The 24501-nt window shown below is 46.7% G+C and overlaps 2 protein-coding genes and 1 pseudogene across 3 annotated transcripts in view; 2 read left to right on the top strand and 1 right to left on the bottom strand.

Annotated features, from left to right (window-relative positions):
- Positions 1-768: 768 nt before the first annotated feature.
- LOC145503479 (acidic leucine-rich nuclear phosphoprotein 32 family member D-like) lies at positions 769-1581 on the top strand (annotated as a pseudogene).
- A 15392-nt stretch (positions 1582-16973) lies between these two features.
- On the bottom strand, positions 16974-23850 carry SPR (sepiapterin reductase). The gene is made up of 3 exons (XM_081483009.1): positions 23503-23850; positions 22607-22897; positions 16974-17791 (listed from the first exon to the last, which is right to left on the bottom strand). Exons 1-3 carry the CDS (start codon positions 23801-23803, stop codon positions 17601-17603), a joined length of 783 nt encoding a protein of 260 aa, XP_081339135.1. The 5' UTR covers positions 23804-23850; the 3' UTR covers positions 16974-17600.
- Positions 23249-24501, top strand: part of EXOC6B (exocyst complex component 6B) — a 760794-nt gene continuing 759541 nt past the window's right edge. Inside the window, exon 1 of one of the 2 annotated variants that reach the window (XM_081482978.1) lies at positions 23249-23783. The gene's annotated coding sequence lies outside the window, so the exon portion shown is untranslated. The remainder of the gene's footprint in view (positions 23784-24501) is intronic. The other variant, XM_081482980.1, reaches the window with a different exon arrangement.

Raw genomic sequence — 24501 nt, 5'->3', positions numbered from 1 at the left:
GAAATACAGCACAAAGAGAGGCAAAGATGTAACAACTTTTGAGAGTTTAAGGGATATGGAGGGTTGTCCACGAAAGATTATATCTAATCAAGATTCTAAAAGTAGAGAATAGAGATCATAGGCCAGAGGCGTCATTTGAAGAGCTAATGGCTAAGAATTTTCCAAAATCGATGAATGACAGCAATCCTTGGATTAGGGAAGTCCACCAAACTTCTACAAGATAAATAAAAGGAATCCAGACATAGACAGTGTAATTGCAGGACACATAAGGAAAAGAGGTGTTAAAAGCAGCCAGAGAAAAAGGACAGATTATTACAAAGCAATGACGATAGGACTGACAAGCGACTCTCAACAGTGGATACCAGGAGAGAGTGGAATGTATCTTCAAAGTACTGAGAGAAAGTAATGTACAGTACAGAATTGTGTTGCTAGCAAAATATTTTGTTTTTCAAGATAAGAGTGAAATAAAGACGTATTTGGGCAAATCAAAAATGAAAATTTCTACCAACCCATCCTCACTGAAGAAATTTCAGGCAGAAGAAAAGTCTGAGATGAAAAGATAAATGGTGAGTAAAGTTAATATAACAAATATTGACTGATTCAAAAATGGGCAAAAACTTGAACAGACATTTCTTTAAAGAAGATATATGGAGAACCGAGCGGAGCTGGTTGAGCCTTCAAAGTCCTAAAACGCGCGGGCCGTGGGTTCGGGGTTTATTGATTGAATTCCGCCGGCGCGGGAGCCTCTGCAGAGAGAGAGCTCGAGAGATGGACATGGACAAATGGATTCATTTAGAGCTGCGGAACAGGACGCCCTCTGATGTAAAAGAGCTCGTCCTGGACAACTGGCGGTCGAATGAAGGCAAAATCGAAGGCCTCACAGATGAATTTGAAGAACTGGAGTTCTTGAGTACAATCAACGTCGGCCTCACCTCAGCCGCAAACTTACCAAAGTTAAACCTAAGAAGCTTGAACTAAGTGATAACAAAATCTCAGGGGGCCTGGAAGTATTGGCAGAAAAGTGTCCGAAACTCACGCATCTAAATTTAAGTGGCAACAAAATTAAAGACCTCAGCACAACAGAGCCACTGAAAAAGTTAGAAAACCTCAAGAGCTTAGACCTTTTCAATTGTGAGGTGACCAACCTGAACGACTACTGAGAAAACGTGTTCAAGCTCCTTCCGCAGCTCACGTATCTTGATGGCTGCGACCGGGACGACAAGGAGGCCCCCGACTCAGATGCCGAGGGCTACGTGGAGGGCCTGGACGACGACGAAGAGGACGAGGACGAGGAAGAGTACAATGAAGATGCTCAGGTAGTGGAAGACGAGGAGGAGGAGGAGGAGGAGGAGAAAGGGGAAGAGGAGGACGTGAGTGGAGAGGAAGAGGAGGATGAGGAAGGCTATAACGACGCGGAAGTAGACGATGAGGAAGATGAAGAGGAGCTTGGTGAAGAAGAAAGGGGTCAGAAGCGAAAACGAGAACCTGAAGATGAGGGAGAAGACGATGACTAAGTGGAATAACCTATTTTGAAAAATTCCTATTGTGATTTGACTGTTTTTACCCGTACCCCCCCAAATCCTGCCCCCCGAAACTTATTTTTTTCTGATTGTAACGTTGCTGTGGGAACGAGAGGGGAAAAGTGTACTGGGGGTTGTGGGGGGAGGCAGGGTGGGAGGGGGTGGAATAAAATACTATTTTTACTGCCAAAAAAAAAAAAAGAAGAAGATATATGGATGGCCAAGAAGCACATGAAAAAATGCTGAACTTCACTAATCATTAGGGAAATGCAAACCTAAACTATAATGAGACAGTACTTCATACCCACTAAGATGGCTACTATCAATAAAACAGAAAATAACAAGATGGCAAAGATGTGAAGAAATTGAAAGGCTTGTGCCTGTTGGTAAGAATGTAGAATGGGGTAGCCATTGTGGAAAACGTAACAGTTCCTCAAAATCTTAAAAATAGTAGTACTGTATGATCCAGAAATTCTACTTATGGGTATAATACCCAAAAGTATTGAAGGCAGAATTGTGAAGAGATATTTGTACATCCATATTCATTGCAGCATTATTCACAATATCTAAAATATAGAAGCAATTCAAATATCCATCAACAGATGAATGAATAAGCAAAACGTGGTAGTACATATACAATGGAATATTATTCAGCCTCAAAAATGAAGGAAATTTTGCAATATGCTATGGTATGAATGAACTTTGAGGACATTATGCTAAATGAAATAAATCAATCACAAAAATTAAATATTGCATGATTCCACTTTTTTGGGGTACTTGGAACAGTCAAAATGATAGTGACAGAAAATAGAATGGTGATTGCCAGGGACTGGGGAGAAGGGGGAATAAAGAGTTATTTTTTAATGGGTAGAGAGATTTAGTTTTGCAAGATGGAAAGAATTTTGGAGATGGATGGTAGTGATGGTTGAACAACAGTTTGAATATACTTAATACCACTGAAGAAGGGAATGGCAATCCATTCCAGTATTCTTGCCTGGAGAATCCCATGGCACAGAAGCCTGGTGGGCTACAGTCTCTGGGGTTGCAAAGAGTTAGACATGACTCAGTGACGAACACACAATACCACTGAACTGTACACTTAAAATGGTTAAGATGGTAAGTTTTATGTTATGTGTATTCCACCAAGATAAAAATAATTTTAAAATGAATACATAAATAAATAATAAGTAAACAAATGATGGCAATAGCAAGAAATATGTGTATATCCTAAAATATATCTTTCTGGCAAAGTAAAAACTTTGCAACACATCTATCTAAAGTATACATATTGATTATAAAACCTCAATGTTCTTGTATAATTTGTAGGACCAAAAAACCACTAAATATTGAACAACAGCACATTAGTTGGGGTGGAGTGGTGACCAATTAAAGCAGTAGTCCCCAACATTTTTGGCACCAGAGACTGGTTCGTGGAAGATAGTTTTTCCACGGACCGGGGTAGGGGGATTTGGGATGATTCAAGTGCATTATATTTATTGTGCACTTTGTTTCTATTTTAATTACATCAACACCACCTCAGATCAAGGCATTAAATTCTGGAGGCTAGAGACACCTGAATTAAAGCATATTTGAATGGAGTATTTTTCTGAAGGAAAGTAAAGATAGTGATTAACTTTAGATTTTTGGAAGTTACATGTGCCTGATAAGATGTCTAGGGTAATGACCAAAAGAACAAAAACAGGATATTATTTTCACGTTAGTAAAAGAGGAAAAAATTGAATTTTAAAAATCTAGAATGAAAGATAGTTAAACAACAATAAAACATCTTAATAAAAACTGTAGTCCAGTGGAAAAATCTGAAATTCATGGTTTCTATACTACACAGTAGACTGCCACTAGGCTGAAAGAGCCCTGCTTTGGGACATTAATCTGGTTAGAAAGTAACTGAGAAAACATGGAAAGTGTCATAACAGGAAGTGTTAGAGAATCTGTCATTGGCATTCTCTTCTTGGAGACGGAGCACAATCACAATCACTGAGCAATGCTAAATAAATACTTAAATCACAGGAACTTAAAACATGATGTCAAAACAAAAGTTTGAGTTTCTATTTTTCACAAAAATCTCTAAGAGTTTACCATCAAATTACGATGCCAAATAGAATTGTGAGGCATAATCACATATTTCACCATCAAGAGTTAATCAGGGTTGATGCGAAGACTGGTATAGAGAGTAACACATTTCAAGCCAAGATTCTGTATGTGGTTTGAAATTTATGAAAGAAAGTAATAGGCCTTATCAATCTGAAACTACCTTCAAACTATTGCACAAAAACTTCAAGGAGAATTAAAATATTCTTTTAAAACCTTTATATTCAGATTATTGATGGATGAGACAGAGCACTCTAAAAGATATGCTGTTTTTTTAACCCACTCTATGGGATGGGTATTTTGTTATTCTGCTAACAAGAATTCATGAATGAAAGTACTTGAAAAAAATTACTGGAAATTTCAGACAACCAGAAACAACATGAAATACATTTATATTGGTATGCTGCTGCTGCTGCTAAGTCGCTTCAGTCGTGTCCGACTCTGTGTGACCCCATAGACGGCAGCCCATCAGGCTCTGCTATCCCTGGGATTCTCCAGGCAAGAATACTGGAGTGGGTTGCCATTTCCTTCTCCAGTGCATGAAAGGGAAAAGTGAAAGTGAAGTTGCTCAGTCGTGTCCAACTCTTAGTGACCCCATGGACTATAGCCTACCAGGCTTCTCCGTCCATGGGATTTTCCAGGCAAGAGTACTGGAGTGGGGTGCCACTGCCTTCTCCGTTATATTGGTATAGTTTTGTAGAAAACATCTACTTTTTGGTGACATTGTCTTTTGTAAACTATCATTTGATTAACTGAAACCTATTGAGGAAAGCAGACTGTATCTACAGCTGAAAATGAAAACTGTGTCTATCAAGGGGATAGGGAATCTAATTTGTGAACAAAAGGAAGTATTTTGCATTGGAAATCAAAGACAAATAGCAACTACTTTTAGTTAGTTTCTACAAATTGTTCACACAATATGAAACTTAGGCAAGTTGCTTAATCTTTCAGTGACAGTTTCCTTTTTTGAAATGGTAATATATCATAGAACCTGCTTTGAGTATATAAATGCAAAGCACATAAAATTGTGTCCAGCACATAGCAAGTATTTAGAATTATTAATAATATAATATAGAAATTGTTTCCTTAAATTATGCATGAGATACAAAAAGACAACTGATGGTGTAATAACACTAAACTCTGTGCAAGGTTTTTTGCAGAAAATGTCCCAGACCATCCTAATTAAGCAGATGTTTCTGGGTGCCATGGCTATGGATGAGTTCACGGGGAGGCTCTTATGTGAAATTATTATGGAAGCTGATTTTAATAAAATGCATGGCTATATCTACATGGGAGCTGCTGACACAAGTGAAAGATTTAATGTTGTTGCTACAACGTTTACAGAGGATGAGCCAAGAGCTTTATACACACATTGTCATGCACATCTTGGGGATTTAATGGTGTTGAGGTTTGTTGGGATATGAAAGAACTCCACAGTGATCTCAGTACTGTCAATTCTTTGTATGACACTATTCATGCATCTCTGAAAAGCTGGCAAATTTTCAAAACATTTGTAAGTGGAGTGAAGGCATAACATACAGGAAGCTCCAAGGTTGTTGAAAACATCTTGGATTATTGGTTGTATCTAAGGAACTTTTGCAGATTATTCAAACATGGGAAGTTCTATCAAGTTATTCTTGAAATGCACAGGTGGTTGGTGCGGTGAGGTGGACTCTGGTTTCCAAATTTGAATTCACCTTTGTTTACAAATTTTAACAAATTTTAAACAAAAGGATAAGCATTGCAGGCTTTTTTTTTTTTCTCCTAAAGAGCTTCCAAGGAAGCTATAGACATTTTTCTCTTTGCCATCAAAGTTAAAAGCAAAATTTTATGGTTTATCATCTGAAAGAAGTGATAACTATTTTAAAATCATTTGAGACAGAATAGAGAAATTATGCCAAAAAGTAATCCCTAACGATTTCAAAGTGGGAAAAAATTGTTTTAAGAAAAAAAAGTTTTCATGTTAATTCAGATAAAACATTTCCCCTACTACATAAAAAAGGTATAATAAACCTTTATTTTGAATAAATAGTAGTCATGTTGCTAAACTTGTATTTTCAAAAACCAGTTATAGCTGGTTAATAAAGTGAAAGAAATTTCAGAAACACTACCTTGTGGAACAGTATATTAAATGAAGTGAAACATGTACTAGAATTTTCAGTGTTCCTCCCTGCCATGCCCAGACCTCCACACACTCCAATTGTCCTGGGTGAACCACAGGGCCCTCCTCCTGGCCACAGCTGATTGGACTGAGATGGGAACCATAAGCTTGCCAGTCAGCTTGATTTCGGGCTGGGCTCAAACAGTGAGATTCTCTCTCAGGCATTTGAGTTAAGTGACTTACAGTGAAATGACACCAGGTAGTTGGCAGAGGGGCAGAGAGCACTGCAAACCAGGGAGGTGGGGATGGTGGAGGCCCTGAGGGCTGGGCCTCCGAGTGAGCCCAGGGAACCCCAGCCCAGGCAGAAAGTCCATCCCGGCTTCAGGCCAAAAGCCTGCTCTACTGAAGGTCAGGAGCACAGCCTGTAGCATGGAAGTGCTCTCCACCTCTGTCTATCTCCCCTAGTCTTTGAGAGCAGTCCTTATGTTGTCTCCCATCCTCCTACAGTAATGTTTGCCAGACTTCCTGATAAATGGATTAATTAGGATCAGAGGACAGTTAGGGAATATCTGCTGGGTGACGGATGTGATGAGCATGGTAGATACTGCAGGAGAGGACTCTTGGCCTCTTACTGGATCTCCTGGAAGGCGACTGAAGTATTGGTGGGGAGAGGCCTGAAGAAAACCGTGAGACAGCCTTGAGAAGTCTCAGAAGCCAGGGGCTGAGAACAGGGGCCTGTTAGTGTAGACAGTCATCCCTAGGAGAGCATCCCCAGGAGAGCCCAGTGCCTTGGTCCCAGTGTTTCAAAGACTCCTGCCATCTGGCCTCATCCACTCCTGACAGGCCTCGGGTCACCCAGCTGGCTGGGGTCCATGTCCTCACACACCATACCCCTCACTGCTGTGCCATCCACCTCCCATCAGAGCCAGCCCTGCTCAAGCTTCAAGGCCTCTTCTAACCTCGCTTCTCCCAGACAGCCTTCCCCACCTTTGGAGGCTTCAGGCCTCCATTCACACTCGCATTTGTTAACTCAGGAAAGGCTTGTGGCATGAACCCAGGACTCCCGGGGGCCATAGCAAGAAAAGAACAAGACAGCCACTGCCCTTGATTCCCATATCAGGCATTTAGGCCCTCCTCACCCCCTCTTTTGCCTCATTCCATGACCCATCCCCCAATGAGAAAGGAGAGCCACAAGAAGTCTTTTCTCGCTCATCCATGCCTGAGTTTCTGGTCCTCCTCCTCCTGTGTCCAGGAAGCCTGTAGTTTCAGCTGTTCTCTTTCATTCTGCCTCCACAAAGGTCCAGGATGCTTCTCACCTCCACCCACTGCCAAGACACTCCTGTGTCTCCCCCAGGCAGCCAACCACCCTTTAACGGTGTGGCGAGCCCACGATTCTTAGTAAGCTTAGTAAGCTGGCAGCTCTCCTGGAGACCCCTCTCTTTCTCAAGGGATCACAGACTTTGTCCCCTGGGTTACCGCTGAGTCTACACTGCCCTTCCCACCCTGCTGCCCCCTGCCGCTCAGGCCTCAACCTTGCAGCTCCCTTTCCCTGTAGTCTGAGAGGTGGTTCCAGGCCTTGACTAGTCTGATGTTCTCAGTGCTGTCACTGTGATGGGTGGAATTTCTGATTGCTTAGACATGAACCACGAGAAAGGCCAGGACATGCTAAGCCAAGCTGTCTCTTGCTGCAGTGGAATCCCCATCTTACTGCCTTCAGGGCAATTTGCTCTTCCTCCAGGAAGCCTCCTCAACTACTCTAAATCTAACTCCTCTGGATCTGACAGTTCTCTTCCAGAGAAGTTTGAAGCTCACAAGTGATTTTGTAACCTGTTCAAATTTGCCTATCTATAAAACCTTTGTAAATGCATAGAATGGTGTGGTTATGTGCTTTCCCAATATTCAACAGATATTTCCTGATCACCTACTATGTGCCAAGCATTGCACTTGGTGCTGAGGACAAAGCAGTGAGCAAAACGAAGCATGGTTGCCCTGCCATGGAGCTTACCTGGTAGCATTTTGGGTGAGACAGAACAAGCAGCCAGGCACTGATGGTACAGTGTGATTGGTGTTGAGTGGGTGGCAGGAGGTTTTAGGAGCAAGATGGCAAAAGCACAATATCAGAGATGCCAACCATTTCTTGTTCCACTCAAACCCTAATCTGAGGAATCTTTGGTCCAAACAGCCATATTCTATACTGTGTGAGCCACACAACCCCAGAATAAAGGAGACCTGACAAAACAGGCCCTTAGGTCAAGTTTAAGCAAGGAGTGGGATTGGCCAGGGGAAGCCATTGGGGATGTGAAGGATCAAGCAGACTCAACCACCATGAGAGGAGCAGCAGGGAGTCTCCTGGAGGTAAGAGTGTTTGGCCCCGTGTGAGTGAGACTTCCATGGTGTGGGCCCCACAACTGCACTCACTGTAGCATGAGCAAAGCAGTAGACATTTGATAAAAAAAATCAGAAGAGCTACATTTGGTTTGAACAGTGCACATTTTTCCATCCCTCCTTCCTTCTTTTTATTTCTCAGTTTATTCTCTCTCTTATTCAATTTTCTTCTAATTGCCAAGGAAAGGAATTTTCAAGACGGAAAATTTTTCAGTACACTATAAAGCAAAAAGAGCTACATAAAAATTCTTCAAAGTTACACCACTCAGATATCATTATTGTAAAAATCTTGGTGTTATTGATTACAACTAATACTTGTTGAGCTCTTTCTAGATACAAGGCACTAAGACTTACCATGTGTTATTTTATTTAGTCCTCATGACACTAGTAGATGAGTATTCTTTGCAACTCAAGCTGGCAGATAGAGGAGGACACTGAGACATGGTCTAAGGAGAAGACAGACTGCAACATGAATCAGGGCAGATGATAAGCAAGCTGAATGATAGGCAGTGTTCAATTTTTGTTGTACATATTTATGGTCTTTAAAAAAACATCATAAACAAATATGGACTCCTGTTTCTTTTTACAAATATACTTTGAAGAAATTTTAAGTAAAATATAGTCATACTTAATATACTTTATACAGGAGAAAGTGCTGGAGAAAGTAAAAAATACAAGTGATTGTAACAAAGAAAACAAAAATCATCTGTGATCCTCCTACCCAAAAGGCCACCGTTTACATTTAGGATCTATCCTCCATTCCTGGAATGAATTTAGAATTAGGGACATAGCTGCAGCTTCTAAATAGGCAACATCACCCAGGGAGCCTTTTAATGAGCTGGGAAGCCACATGAGCACACACTGGAGGATATGAGTTATGTTTGAAACCCTGAAAAACACTTCTGTCTGATGGCAGATGAGTTTGTTACAGACTGTAAGGTTAAACACTGCACAAAGTCTTTACAAACACCCCGGTGGCAGCGCAAGGGGAGCTGGACTTTCTCCCCAGAGATGCATGAGCTGGAGAAGTCATTTCCTGTCTGAGCCTCAGTTTCCTCATCTGTACAATGAGCTGCTACCTTTCGAAGAATGAGTGAATGCCAGCAGGGTTTCATCTCTGGGTTATCTGCTGCATTTTGGATGATTCCTGACACAGTTCCCACCCAGCTCCGGCACGAAAAACAAGAGGGCCGGTATTAATGAAAGAAGCTGGGGTCAGGGAACACCAAAGGCTTAAGGATGCCCAAAGGAGGGTGTGAGTGCTATTTCCCTGGAGGGCTGGGCCAGCCAAGCCGATTAGGGCCCCAGAGCAGCTGTGGGCAGAGGGAGGCCGCTGGGAGTGAGGGGATTCAAATGGCTCTTTCCCACCCTCTCCCCCACCAGCCCGCTCTGTGTAAAAATTCCAAACTCCCAATCAAACCCCCATCTCTTTCTTCTTTCATTCACCTGCCCATCTTCCTCTCCTCTTCTCTCCTTTTCTATCCAAACTCATAATTAATCGCTCAAGGCAAAAGTAATGAATGTTAATTGGCCATCTGTAGGAAGACTAATTAAAATCTACCACGCTGGGGTTTCAAACATACCTATAGCAACGGAGTGAATCGGGAATGAGGCGAGGAGGGACTGAGGTAACAGCTGAAAGACTGCAAAACACCATTGGGCTTAGGTGTGAGGGAACAACGCCAGAGAGGGGCTGAGACGCTGGAGAGAGGGAGAGGGAGAGAGAAACTTACTTGATTTATTCTTACCACTGCAGGGCCTGGCGTTTCGTGGCTTTCTGTTTTGTATTTAACAAACACATTTACACATTTCCTTCTCACTGGACATGGTTTAAGGGGTGGCTGGAATTTGTCGACACACAATTGTTGTTCCTCAGCCACAGGCCTGAACACACCCCTTTTTCCAAGTACTCTTGCACAGTGTCAAAATCACACACACACACACACACACACACACACACACACACTCCCACATATGCTGGCTGGTTAAATATCTTCACAACTTTGCACAGGTTCAGGCTTGTCACAGTATACACATGCACATTCAGTTATAACCTGAGAGCAACCCAGGGACATGTGGTGACACACAATCACATGTGATCATGTCTGCACACTCTTCTACGCATATATGCTTTAACATACAAACCAACTGTTATGCAGATATGAATGGGGGTGTGCACTCACAGTAGTTTATATCTACACTCAAATTCACACAATTGTCTTCGAGATATGCACAGGTAGATACCCAGGCCCACATTTGCATGCATATACTGTTACGTGGCAAGTTTCACATCAAAAGTTTTATACACAGGTATACTATGGTGACTTAGATGGTAAAGAATCTGTCTGCAAATGAAGGAGACCCAGGTTCAATCCCTGGGTTGGGAAGATCCCCTGGAGAAGGGAATGGATACCCACTCCAGTTTTCTTGCTTGGAGAATCCCATGGACACAGGAGCCTGGCGGGCTATAGTTCATGGGGTCACAAAGAATCGGACATGATTGAGTGGCTAACATTTTTCATGCATAAGCAGAGCCAAATATTAATACTAAGGTGGCAAACAGTGACCCATACATACTTGGCTGGGGGCCAGGGCAGGCCTATGTACGATTCATATGTATCCACATATGTGCATACAGAGACTCCGGCCCCAGGAAAGAACACACCCTGAATGATTACCACTCACCTCCTTGGGAACACAGGGCTGGAGCCACAGATGCAAGCGCTTAGGCCTCATGTCCTCTTTCACTGCTTTGAGCAATGTAGGCACCTGCAACCTGCCTAGAATGTCCCATCCAACCTTCGGGCAGAAAGGATGGTGGATCTTGGGAAAGAGGGAGAGATAACTTGGGAGTCAGGACTGGCTTTGAGGAGGCAGGGCGGAGGTGAGGCTGCTGGTGAGTGGGATGGGTGGCAGGGTCTCTGGACTCTCCCTATCTTGATGGGATCAGTTACGTGGGTGTGGGGAGGCTTCCACCACTAGGCCTGGCACTGTGGGAAGAGCTCTGACCTGGGGCGGGGTGCCTTCCACCAGGGCTCCTATTCACTTAAACTGAGAAGGCTGCCCTCCTTTCTGAACAGATTCAGAGGACTCTTCCTCATGACTGTAAAATCCCTTTATGATAAGTGTAGATGAAAGCAAGAGGAGTGCAAACACACGGAAAAGAACTTCCTGACACAGGGGGCCAGGGGTAAGAACCTGGAAAGGCTAAGTGAAGAGAAGGGAGCCAGCCTCCCCTGCTCCTCACCAGAAAAAGGTAAGCACCCTGGGCTTTATGCCCACACTCCCTGCTCAGGATCTGAGATTCTCAGACCTCTATGGCCCAGAGTCAGTGTCTCAGCACATCCCTAGGCCCAGTTGGGAATCCAGCTGGGAGAAGAGACAGCTAGAGGAAGGCCACAGCTTTGGCACTCCCAGAGGGAGCTGCAAACTGGGTGCGTCCCCGGAGGTCAGGAGTCAGCCACCGAAGGGATCCTGGCTCTAGTAAAAGGCTGTGAAGAACCCTTGAGGTCCAGGAATGACAGACACACAGGAGGCCAACACTCACTACCACCCCTGTGGGATCCAGGGGGTTTGGCCACCCTCCCTCCCTACCGACAAGTGAGGACACCCACCGGCTCCAACTGCCCGGGGCTGCATGGCTCTAAGAGGCCAAACCAGGCTAGAGAAGCCCAGTCTGGTACTAGGCCTCTCCCTGTGCAGGCCCGGAGGGAGTGGGCCTGCTTCCCTGGGTGTGGACTTCCTGGAGAGCCTCCGGGTCCTCGGGGATCTCCCTCTGCCAGGCTGAAGGCCTCAGCATTCTCTGGGAGGAATAGGCGCACACATGCACACACTCTCACACTCACACACACAACCCTACGACAGCTTCTACATTTGGAGCTGACAGATGTGCAAGGTAACAGCTCGGTGCCGCCTGTGCAGCTGAGGCCCCACGTCAGAGTGGGATTATTTCCAGCGAGGCTCAGGGCGGCTGCATGAGCGCAGGCCCGGGTGTGTGTGAGTGTGTGAGTGCGTGTGAGGGAAAGAGAGAGAGAGAGTGTGTGTGTGTGGTTTCTCTTACTCTCTCTTTCCATCTAAATCTGTCTCACTATGTTGCAAATCTTTCTCTGTTTTCCTCCCTGTGTTTCTCTATCTTCCTCTTCTATCCTGTTCATGCCGTCTCAGCCATTCACCCTTGCCGTCTGATTTTTGTCGTCTTGACCTGGATGCTTCAGAGAAGAGAGAAGACATGCTTCCCCTTGACTCCCTCACTTAGCCCATCCCTTTCCTGTCACACCCAGCAGGCCTCGAGGACGGACTCTTCGAGAAAGCTCATTTTGTCTCAGAGGACAAGGCAGCTGTCCCTGCCCTGTGCCCAGGGCTCCTGCCTGGGGGTCAGGGTGGCGGAAGCTGGGGTGGTCACAAGGCCGAGCGCAGCTCCCTGCCTGCCTCCTCGCCTTGCTCACTGTCTTCAGGCTTGGCCTTCTTCTCCTGTTGAGCCAGCTCAGCCTGCTGCTCATCATGTATGTGCAGGCCTCCTTTGCTTCCCAAATGTTCTATCTCCCTCTTGCTATTCCCAACTCCCAGCACAAGCTCAGCCTACCCTGGGCTGACCCCAAATCTGGACTCACAATGACCCTGACCTTGGCCGCATATTAATCCTTAATTCTGACTAGGCTAACCCCAACTCTTAAGCCTGACTCTGTCTCTTGAACTTCCCCTTCTTTGAGGGGTTAGCTCCTTTGATCTCTGCCAGTATCACCTGAGTTTACAAGGTTCACAGCTCACTTTTTAAATTAATTAATTAATTTTCACAGCTCATTTTTTAGTACTGTAGCATTGAAGTTGGGACATACTTGGACCCAGTGAATCGGAATCTGTAGTAAAGAAGGAACAATGGAAGGGTGATTTTTTTTTTAACTTTCTTGGTGATTCTGACACAGGTCAGTCCTACCCATGTCCACAATACACACATGAGGGCTTGCCTTTAGGGATCCCAAGGGGGAATCCAAGGGGGTGGGGTTTAATCCTCACATAGGGAAAGTTGGGGTGGGTGGAGGCTTGTCTGCCAGGCACCAGTCATCACACCCAAGCCCTTTTAAATGCTTCATTATACACCTGGCAGTGGGCCACTATGGCATTCACTTGCTCACTCATTCATTCATCCATTCACTCCCTTATCCCTTATCCATTCACTCATTTATCATCAAAGACTCAACAAGGCCTCAAAGAATTAGGTCTGCATAAGGTCTGTGGAATACACACAGCCCCTTGAGTCTTGGATCCCTGGGGTCAAACTGGGCCTTGGAAGGGCAGGACCTGACAGGAAAGGACTCTGCAGCAGCTGGACCAAGACCTGAACCAGAGTATGGACCAGACTGATTCCCGCGGCCCCAAGAGGAGGCACCAAGTCTCGAAAGTGGGACCTAGGCCCCTCTCTTCCCTTGCCCTGGGGTTGGGGATGGGGGACATGGACCTGTGGGCTAAGAGACCACTAGACAGCTTGCAGGTCGGTCAGCTGAGGAATCGTCTGAGCCCCTGGAGTCAGCTGGGGGTAGGCCTGAGAGGTGCATCCCTCAAAGGAAAAAGGAGACTTCCTTTTCCCTTCCTTCCTTTTCCCAACCGCTTCCTGAACGTCAAAGGTCAGGACCCTCTCAGCTCACACTAAGGGCAGTTAGAGCTGTGGGGTTGGGTGAAATGGGAGACAGAGGGGATGGTAGCGGTGTCTTGCTGGAGTGGGATAGTTGGGGTGGGAGTGGGGAGGTGGGCTTTACTTCAAGTCTGAGGAAATGTCCAGCATTTAGCCCTGCCTCCCAGCACTGCAGGCAGAAGAACTTGGGGCTGGGGCAGAGAAGCAACGACAACTCACTCTCTCCTCTGTCCAGCTACACTTTAATCCTCCCTTCAGTGCCCCAAAGGCTCACAGTGACTCCTCAGCTAACCTCCCCACAAGCTGCCTGGTGTCTTCAGGCCCACTCCCCTCCCTGTTACCCCATCACTGTGTGATGCTGTGGGGGCCCACCCCGGTGACTGGCAGTGCTTTCACCCACATCCCTGTCCCCGCACAGGACCCCGGTGAGGTCCTGTGGTGAGGGCGCAAGGCTGGGCACTGGGAGTGGGAATTACTGCACACACGTCTGCACAGGAGGCCGTGTTCTGTGGGGAGAGGCTGGGTGGGAGGAGGCTGGAAGGCAGCAACCCCGAGCCCAGCTCTGAGGTGAGACCCTGGAGGAAAGCTGGTGGCACCTTTCCCCAGGAGTGGTCCTGAGAGGCCAGGTAGGAACAGCTGCTCACATCCAGCCTTGCCCAGTGGACTCAGGCACCAGCCTGTATTTTATCCAGGCGATGAAGGAGAGGAATTGGGGGTGGGGAGGGCGCTTCTGACCAACCCAGTCCCCGCTGGTCATGCTGGTCATGCTCACGGACAGAGGTGGGTGCTGGGGCTCCCTGGGATGCGCCTGGACTATTCCCCTCCCCCGCTCCCACAGGCCAGCTGCTGGCCTCCAGCTCAGGGGTATTAAACACAAAACCGAAAAACTACCCCCTGATTCACGCCACAGACAAAGAAATCTTGTTTGTCTTTAGGCTAATCTGAGGCCCGCATGGCCAGCAGCTGAGCTCTGGGCACGTGCAGGCATGTATTGTGTGTGTGTTCAAGTGCGCTCATGTGTGTGGTAGCCAAGGACAGGCTGTGCACTCTGAGAACACACATGGCTGCCCCTGAGGCTGGCAGGAAGGCCTCCCTGCCCCAGGGGTGCAGGACTCGGGGAGGCTGAGTCCAGGCCAACAAGCAAGGCCTGGGAAATCCCTATGGTCAGAGCACAGGGATCACTACAGAGGCCAGGAGGACCCACCAGGGAGAGTGATCCCAGCTCTTTCTGCCTCCCCAACTCCCTGGGGGCCCCTGAGAGTCCAGAAAAGTACAGGCAGAAAGGTCTAGGGTCGTTTCCAACGTTCTTAAATCCCCCAACTCTGAGCTGAGAGAGGACGTCAGGCATGGGAGTGTGTTGCCACCTTGTGGGGACATGTGGTACTTCTCCCTAAGTCTTGACCAACCAGCTTCCTGGGGAGGGAGACTGCCCCACCAGTCATCAGACATTTTGCTGGTGCTCACTGCCCTGACATTCCCCTGGGAACAAGAGGCCAGGTGAGGAGATCAGTCCCACACTCACCAGACAGAAGTAGTCCAGGCTGGCCCAGCCCCACCCACAGAGGCCAATCTGATGACTGCAGATGCAGCCTGACCACATTTGAAGCACCTTAGAGAAAAGTTTGCAGGAAAGAATCTTAGAGCTCATCTGTTCTAAGGAAACTGAAGCCCAGAGACAAGCCCCTGCCCAAGGCCCACAGCACCTCTATCATAGAAGGAAGTGAGACTGAGGGTTCGACTCCAAGACTCAAGCATTTTCCTGAGGGTCTGGTGAATCCAGGATAAGCTGTCCAGACAGAATCCCAGCCTGAGGCCAGGATTACAGGAGATGCAGTGAGGGCTCTTGCCACAGGTCAGCAAGGGAACGGGCATCTGAGCCACATGGAGATGAGGCTATGGGATGCTCTGGATCTTGATACTGTTAGTGCTAGTTGCTCGTCACGTCTGACTCTCTCTGACCCCATGGACTGTAGCCTGCCAGGCTCCTCTGTCCATAGAATTCTCCAAGCAAGAGTACTGGAATGGGTTGCCATTTCCTTCTCCAGGGTATCTTCCTGACCCAGGGATCAAACCCAGGTGGCTCCTTTACTGGGGACCCATCAGGGACACCCCATCTTGATATTAAAAGGCAATAAATAATATCAGCTTCTGTGGGCACTTAGTGCAGTGCCAGCACTGCGCTGAACATTTACAAACATTAGGTCATTTAATACTCATGATGCCCCTTTGAGGGAGGCACCATTATAATCCACTTTTTTCTGATAGGGAAACTGAAATGAGAGGAGTAACTCACCCTGGGTGGCAGAGCAGGGATCTGAGCACAGTGCCTTTGACTCCACCGAGGGCAAAAGCTCTGCTGGGTGAAGACAGAGCATGAGTTGCTCCCTCTCTCCTGGGGAACCCAGCAGGGCACTGCCAGCTCTAGCTCAGGGCCTGCCTCCAGTGACCGGTGCTGCCTCTGGTTCCCCAAGAGGCATGGCTTCAGTGCGCCCTCTGCCGTGCACGAGGAGGAACAAAGAGATCTGTCCAGCAATCAGAGGCAGGGCTGAGTCCCGAGACGGCTGGCAAGGACCATGGTCTCTCTGACCAAATAAGGAAAAGGGACAAAGTGCTGGCTGGCTGTAGACCACCACCACTGCAGAGCGCTCAGCCTGGCCCACACCTACTGATCTGCAAAAGGATCACACCCTTGGTTTCTCAGGGTTTTTCCCTCTTAGAATCTTGTCTACCTCCCACAAAGGCATGTTGGTCCAACCCTCGGAGGATCAGGTCTGTGGGGCAGATGAATGTTATCAGGAGGGCCCACAACAGGTCCCCTTAAGATCTGGGATCCATTCAGAGCATTGCCATGTGGGTAAAGGGCAGAGTTGGGAATCTAAGAGAGCCAGGGAAACTACCTTTTCCCAAGGGCAGGGGAGCTGTAAGTCAGGGCCTACAGGCTGGATACTCTTTGAATAGGTCAAGGGTGAGGAAAGGGTATTAAGACTGGAGTAAGAATAGGCAAAGGCATAAAGGAGGCACAGGTGTCTGGGCAAGTCACCTAGGACAACTTTGTTTGAACCTGGGTTTGCTTCTGAGTGGAGCTCTGTGAGAAGAGGCAGACAGCCCCAAGATGCCCCAGGACATGAGGGCAACACCCCAAGTTTGGATAACTGCCCCAGGGACACCCCTTGGGTTGAGGAAACCAGGGAGTTATTCATAGGACCTGTATCAGAAGAGAAAGCAGGTATTAGTAAAGGACAAGCCACATTTTATTTGTATCTGCCTTTAACATGTACAGAAACTCTCAGGCTCCTTTCCCCCATCTGGTGGATAGATGGCAGATTCTGGAGGGACGAAGCATCAGAATGAGGACACAGAGTTCAAGTGAAGGTCTTGCTACCCTGGGCAAAGAGCATCCCTGTGGGCTGGGACTTACGCTGTCCTCCTATCCCTCCAGGCCATCTGTCAATCTACGCGGGCCCTCCTGTTTGACACTAGCTCATCCCCCCTTCCCCATGGACTGGTCATGGGCCGGAGACCCATCCTCCTTTTCTCAGTGTTTTTAGCTTCCTGTCCTAGTTTTCCCATCCCTAAAATTCTATTTCTAGGGAGAAAGACCACCTACAGCTATAACTTGTCTCTCCCAAGTCCACTCCTAACTCAGGGCGGTCAATACAGATATCTGAAAACTGGGAACTCCAGCCACCCAGGGCCCTCACAGTTGGTTGGATCTGAGGGCAAGGCAGTAAGCGTAAGTGCTTATATGTGTAAGGAAGGGTTGGCAGCGCCACTGTGGCAGGATGTAGGGAGGCACAGGGCTCCTGGCTGTGCCTGTAAGAGGGGGAAGAAAGCCCCTAAAACCAAGGGCATGGTTTTATTCATCGTAGAAGTCAACATGGGCTCCAGACTTGAACTTGTCGTTTTGCAGCAAGCTCAGAAGTTTCTGGGCTGATATCTTGCAATCCACAAGTTCCCCCTTTCTCTTCAGGTCCTGCAGACTTTTTCGCACGTCTGGGTCCACAGAGGTCTCCCGGGCTAACTGCTGCATGTCAGTGTCCAGGGGACCTAGGGGACGAAGAGCAGAAGATGAGGGGACATGGCAGAGGCAGAGGCCCCTGATGTATGTGTGGAGTTGGGTGGAGTCAGGTCTGGCCAGAGGCAACACCTCACCTTGGCTGACACATGGTCAGCATCACCAAAGGCTCCACACTGTCACTATCAAGCTCCCGACTCATCCAATGTCTACTGAACATGGTCCCCTTAGACTACCAAATCTACAGATTCACACTATCCCATCACTCCTCCTCAAAGTCCCAGAGCGGAGAGAGACACCTTCCCTGTGGGAGGAGAATGAAGTGAGCTACCAACTTCTCAAGGGCTCCCGAGCCAGCCCACTCCTGCACCAGGTCAACTCCCATGGCCCTAGGTGGCTCCCTGTGCGTTCCCAAAAAGTCTACAAACAATAAACGCTGGAGAGGCTGTGGAGAAAAGGGAACACTCTGCACTGTTGGTGGGAATGTAAATTGATACAGCCACTATGGAAGACAGTATGGAGATTCCTTAAAAAACTAGGAATAAAACCACCATATGACCCAGCAATCCCACTCCTAGGTTGGTTTCCTACCCTGAGGAAACCAAAATTGAAACAGACACATGTATCCCATTGTTCACTGCAGCACTATTTACAACAGCTAGAACACTGAAGCAACCTAGATGTCCATTGACAGATGAATGGATAAAGAAGTTGTGGTACATATACACAATGGACTATTATTCAGCCATAAAAAGGAATGCATTTGAGTCAGTTCTAATGAGGTGGATGAACCTAGAGCCTGTCATACAGAGTGAAGCAAGTCAGAAAGAGAAAGATAAATATCGTATACTAACGCATATGTACGGAATCTAGAAAAATGGTACTGAAGAATTTATTTGCAAGGCAGCAATGGAGAAACAGACATAGAGAACAGACTTACGGACATGGGGAGAAGGGAGGAGAGGGTGAGATGCATGGAAAGAGTAACATGGAAACTTACACTACCATATGTAAAATAGATAGCCAATGGGAATTTGCTGTATGGCTCAAGAAACTCAAACAGGAGCTCTGTATCAACCTAGAGGGGTGAGATGGGGAGGGAGATGGGAGGGAGGTTCAAAAGGGAGGGGATATATGTATACCTATGGCTGATTCATGTTGAGGTTTGACAGAAAACAACAAAATTCTGTGCAGCAATCATCCTTCAATTAAAAAATAAATAAATTTATTAAAAAGTCTACAAACAATAAATGTCGGAGAGGGTATGGAGAAAAGGGTTAGAATCCTCTTACACTGTTGGTGGGAATGTAAATTGATACAGTCACTATGGAAGACAGTATGAGAGTCCTTAAAAAGTAGGAATATAACCACCATATGACCCAGTAATCCCACTCCTAGGCATATACCTTGAGGAAACCAAAATTGAAAAAGACACATGTACCCCAATGTTCGCTGCAGCACTATTTACAACAGCTAGGACATGGAAGCAACCTAGATGTCCATCAACAGATGAATGGAAAAGGAAGCTATGGTACATATATACAATAGAATAATACTCAGCTATAAAAAGGAACACATTTGGGTCAGTTCTAATGAGGTGGATATACCTAGAGCCTATTATACAGGGTGAAGTCAGAAAGAGAAAGATAAATATCGTATATTAACGCATATATATGAAGTCTAGAAAGATGGTATCAATGAATTTATCTGCAGGGCAGCAACAGAGAAACAGACAGAACAGACTTACGGACAAGACAGGGGAAGGAAGGAGAGGGTGAGATGTATGGGGAGTAACATGGAAACTTACATTACCATATGTAAAATAGATAGCCAATGGGAATTTGCTGTATGGCTAAGGGAACTCAAACAGGGGCTCTGTATCAACCTAGAGGGGTGGGATGGGGAGGGAGATGGGAGGAGGGTTCAAGAGGGAGGGGATATGTATACCTACGGCTGATTCATGTTGATATCTGGCAGAAAACAACAAAATTTTGTAAAGTAATTATCCTTCAATTAAAATTAACTAATAGAAAGAAAGAAAGAAATGATAGCCAACAACTTCCCAAATCTCTGAGAAGGTTTGTACATCTAAGTTTATGAAGCTATTATTTCAACCACAAATTATCTTCTCCAAAACATCAGGACTAGATGGTTTCACTGGTAAATTGTGTCTATTTTTTATGCCAATACCATACTAGTTTGATTACTGTGGCTTTGTAATTTAGTTTGAAATCAAGGAGCATGATGCTGGGGATCTTTGTTCTTCTTTCTCAAGACTGCTTTGGCTATTGAGAGGTTTTCTGTGGTTCCATATATATTTTAGAATTGCTTATTCCATTTCTGTGAAAAATGTCACTGGAAATTTGATAGAGATTGCATTAAATCTGTAGATTGGGTTGGACAGTATTGACATTTTAACAATATTAATTCATCCAATCCATGAGCATGGCATCTTTCCATTTTATATCTTCTTGAGATTCTTTCATCAGTGTCTTACAGTTTTTGGTGTACAAGTCTTTTACCTCCTTTGTTAAATTTGTTCCTCAGTATTTTATTCTTAAGGATGCAATTGTAAATGGGACTGTTCATTTCTTTTCCTGATACCTCATTATTATAGAAATGTAACTGATTTTTCACATTGTTTTCTCTATTAAGATGATCATACAAATTTTATCTTTTGTTATTGTGGTGTATTACACTGATTTATTTGCAGATGTTGAACCATCCTTGCATCCCTAGGATAAATCCCACTTGATCATGGTATACAATCTTCTTAAAGTATTTTTGAATTTGGCTCACTAATAATTTTGTTGAGGATTTCTGCATCTATGCTCATCAAGGATTTTGGCCTATAATTTTCCTTCCTTGTAGTGTCCTTGTCTGATTTTAGTATGAGGATAATGTTAGCCTCATAAAGTGAGTTTGGAGAGTGTTCCCACCTTTACATCCACTTATCTAGTGTGCTTTCCACCTGCTGATATGGAAGCAGCCCTCAAGATCAATGTCCAGTTTAGCTGCCTCCAATAAAGCCATCCCTGGCCACAACACCAAAAAGTGCTTCCTTCTTGAACTCTTACAAGTTCACTGTTTTAATTTTAAAAAAATATTTATTTATTTATTTGGCTGTGTCGAGTCTTAGTTGTGGCATGTGGATTTTCAATCTCCACTGCAGTATGCTAGATCTTTTAGTGGTGACATGTAGGATTTTTTAGTTGTGACAGGTGTGACCTTTAGGTGCAGCATGTGAACTCTCAGTTGTGGTATGTGGGATCTAGTTCCTTAGTCAGGGATCAAACCCAGACCCCCTGCATTGGGAGCACAGAGTCTTAGCCACTGAACTACCAGAGAAATCCCTATAAGTACTTTCTCACCTGGGGAACCACAGCACCCCAGAATTTGGAGTCAATGGACATCATGGGCAGAAAATCGAGGACTCTTGGACTTCGAAGAACCACCCTCCTGATCCTCAAATATCTTTCAATCAAATACCAGTACATCCCCAGTAAGAACGGATTTGCTACCTTTCCAAACAGCCCATTCCATCTTTGGACACCTGTTAGGACATTCTTCCAGAGACTTAAACAAAAACCCAACTGGTACTCAGCCTTCATTCAGGCCCTAAGAGCCCCACAAAAAAGTTCAACTTTCTCATAATGTCCACGGCAGCTCCCTGAGACATAAACCAGTCATGTGGTATTCTGGAGTTTGTTCTGCTCCTGACTGTGGTTTCCATTTGCTCTCTGTTGATTGAGTCTGAGGCTGAGCTCAGAGTGGGTGCTATGTTGAATGTCAGCTGCAAGAATAACTGTATATATTTGGGAGGAAAAGAGGGAGGACTGGGTACTAGAGAGCATGAGGAAGTAGAAATTGCACTGATTAGGATCTTGGAGGCAAGGTTTGATCCTGGCTATGTTGTATCTGGGTTTTGATCAGGTTAATCTACCTCTTTGCCCCTAGGGTTCCTAGGGGAAAAGACTACTGGATCTCCATCTAAATTGCTCAGACATCATAAACCATCTTCTAATTCCAGCAACCTCAAGCCTAGAATAGAAGCCTCACTCTTAAGAAAGGGGGTATAGTAGCATCATGGTAGAGAGATGAGAAATCAGGCCAACTGTCATAAGACACCCCCCTCCTTTAAATTTCATGAGAATGGGGCCCTATCTTATTTATCACAGCATCCCCCAGTGTTCCAGCACAGTTCAGCATGGGATGATCAGCATTCACCAATGTCTGTCTGCTCTTCGTTCAGCTAACATTCACTGCAGACTGGCTTAGTGGAGTGCTTTGCGAGAAGCTGGGGACATAAAGATGAATACTGCACAATCCCTGCCTTCAAGGCTTTCCTATGCAGAGACAGACATACACACATTCAGACAATACAGTATGATAAGTCCTATTTAACAATTACAAATGCTAACAATTAGATAGTCCTTCACAGTTTGGGATCACTTCCACAAGTTTTACCTCATTCAGTCCTACAAACAGCCCTGTGAAACAGGTAACATCTTCCCCATTTCACATGAGGAAATGAGGCACAGGCCTGGAATTCAAATCCTAAATTCTTAATCATCTCTCAGACTCTAATATCTCAGACTTCCTGTCCCCACCCTCAAGTCCAGGCAGCTCCCCACTCTCAATCCATATCCACTAACTACAGCTTCCTGGCCCCACCAGCCCTAACTTCCTTGGAGCCTGTATTTTCCTTAAGGAGTGATGGGTCGTGATTCAAGGACAATATATTCTATGGGGCCTTTCCTGGAGGAGACAGAGAAGGCTCCTAGCCCAGTCCCCAAAGGGTAACCAGCCAGTTCTGAGAACATGGATGGCAGTAAAGCCTCACCTACCTGGGGCATAGCTCAGCACCCTCACACTAGGTTCTTCTGCCGCCAGGACCTGGAACATCATGTTACGGGCAGCCTTCCCAGCACAGTACAGTGTCCAGCCCTTGAAGGGCTTCAGGGCACAGATGGACGAGATGTTAACCACAGTCCTGCTGAGGCCAGGACTGTCCGGGAAGGCCTTCAGGATACTGGAAGTCAGGCAGAGCGTGGAAGTCAAGTTCAGAGTCCAGTAGTTGTTCACTTCAGTTGGGTCAGCCAGGTCCACCCAGCGTTTGGATACATCTCCAAGCATGCCTGAAAAACCAGACCTTACGAATCACCCAGTGCAAGGCGGGGTTTTCTCTTCTCCCAGCCCTTTTCAAATTCATTCAGACACGCGCTTCCCAACCACATCTAAAGGAGTCTCTCTAGGGCTTCTGAAGATGCCTCCCTCTTCCCAGCCCCGCAGACTTACATACTTGGGGAACCCCCTCACCTGAAGCTTCAAACTGAGAAGGCGCATGCTCTGTTCTGGGGCTGGGTTTCAGGGGAACTCTGGGGGTCATTTGGATAAGTGGGGGAAATTTACAACTGCTGGGAGACTCCATGCCCTAACTCAGGTCTCCGCCAGAGGGCGCTGAACAAGAGGATCAGAAAAGTTCTACAGGCATTCTGGAACAAATGGCGTCGAAACAGGAAGGGGAGCCAGGGGGCCGGGGGGCAGGGAGAAGCGGGGAGAATGGGCCGCCCAGACAGCACTAGGTCTTCCTCCACAACTCGCTGAAACTAGGACTTCCAGGCGTCTTTTCTGACTCCTAGGAGTCACCTTTAAAGTTCCAAGAAGCGAGGGGGATGAAAGGGAAAACAGAACGGGACGCTAAGCAGTATTCCAAGCGCTCACCGGCCAACGGGCGTCTTACCCGCATTGTTGATGAGCAGCACTCGCTGCAGGCCTTCGGGCCTGGGTACGTCGCACAGAGCACCGAGCAGTTGCTGCAAGCCGGTCTCGGCGCCCAGGTCGGCGGGCACCCGCACGATGCGCAGACCCGGCCGCTCGGCGCCCAGCTCGGCCTCCAGCTGCCGCAGGGCCTCGTCATTGCGGGCGCTTAGGACCAGCACGGAGCCGGGCGACAGCAGCGGGGCCAGGAGTTGGGCCAGCGTCCGTCCGAAGCCCCGGGAAGCCCCAGTCAGCACGCATAAGGTGCGCCCCAGGCCCTCCATGCCTCCTACCTGCGAGCTGGAGCCGCCACCGTGACCCGGCAGGGGGCGGGGCGGCCGCGGAGGGAGTGGGAGGAGGCGGCGCCCGGCGAGGGCGGGAACCTAAGGAGAGCGCCCGGGTACGCCTTTCCTTGGCCGCAGGCGGTGAAAGTGGAGGTGACTGCAAAATTAGAGCCCCATGAGACTAAATCAGAGGCAGGATCCCCACAGGAAATCTTAGCCCAGTGCGGACCGCGGGCCTCATCCTTTGCCCTGCAAACCCATCAGTGCCACTATGGAACTCATTCTCCTCCCTAGTTCAGGCCTAACTTCCTTGTGTAAGTGATTAAGTAAGTAATTAAGTGTTAGTCGCTCAGTCGTGCCCCACTCTTTGCGATCCCATGGACTGCAAGCCCACCAGGCTCCTCTGTCCATGAGATTTTCCAGGCAAGAATACTGGAGTGGGTTGCCATTTCCTTCTCCAGGGGATCTTCCCAACCCAGGAATCGACCCTGCATCTCCTGCACTGCAGGCAGATTCTTTTACCGACTGAGCTACAAGAGAAGCCCAGTGTGAGTGATTACCTCCAGGTTAAGCCATCTTGCTTCTTGCTAGACATCTCTGCACGTGCCACAGTTTAGAGACTGGGGTCCCTACTATAGGGGAAACTCGCCACCCCAGAACAACCTCTGGGGCAACAGAGTCTTCTCTGTACTGTATTC

The sequence above is a fragment of the Giraffa tippelskirchi genome, chromosome 4 (assembly GCF_054371585.1).
Source record: "Giraffa tippelskirchi isolate mGirTip1 chromosome 4, T2T-mGirTip1v1.2.pri, whole genome shotgun sequence".
Classification (NCBI taxonomy): domain Eukaryota; kingdom Metazoa; phylum Chordata; class Mammalia; order Artiodactyla; family Giraffidae; genus Giraffa; species Giraffa tippelskirchi.
This window is presented reverse-complemented; position numbering and strand designations above follow the sequence as displayed.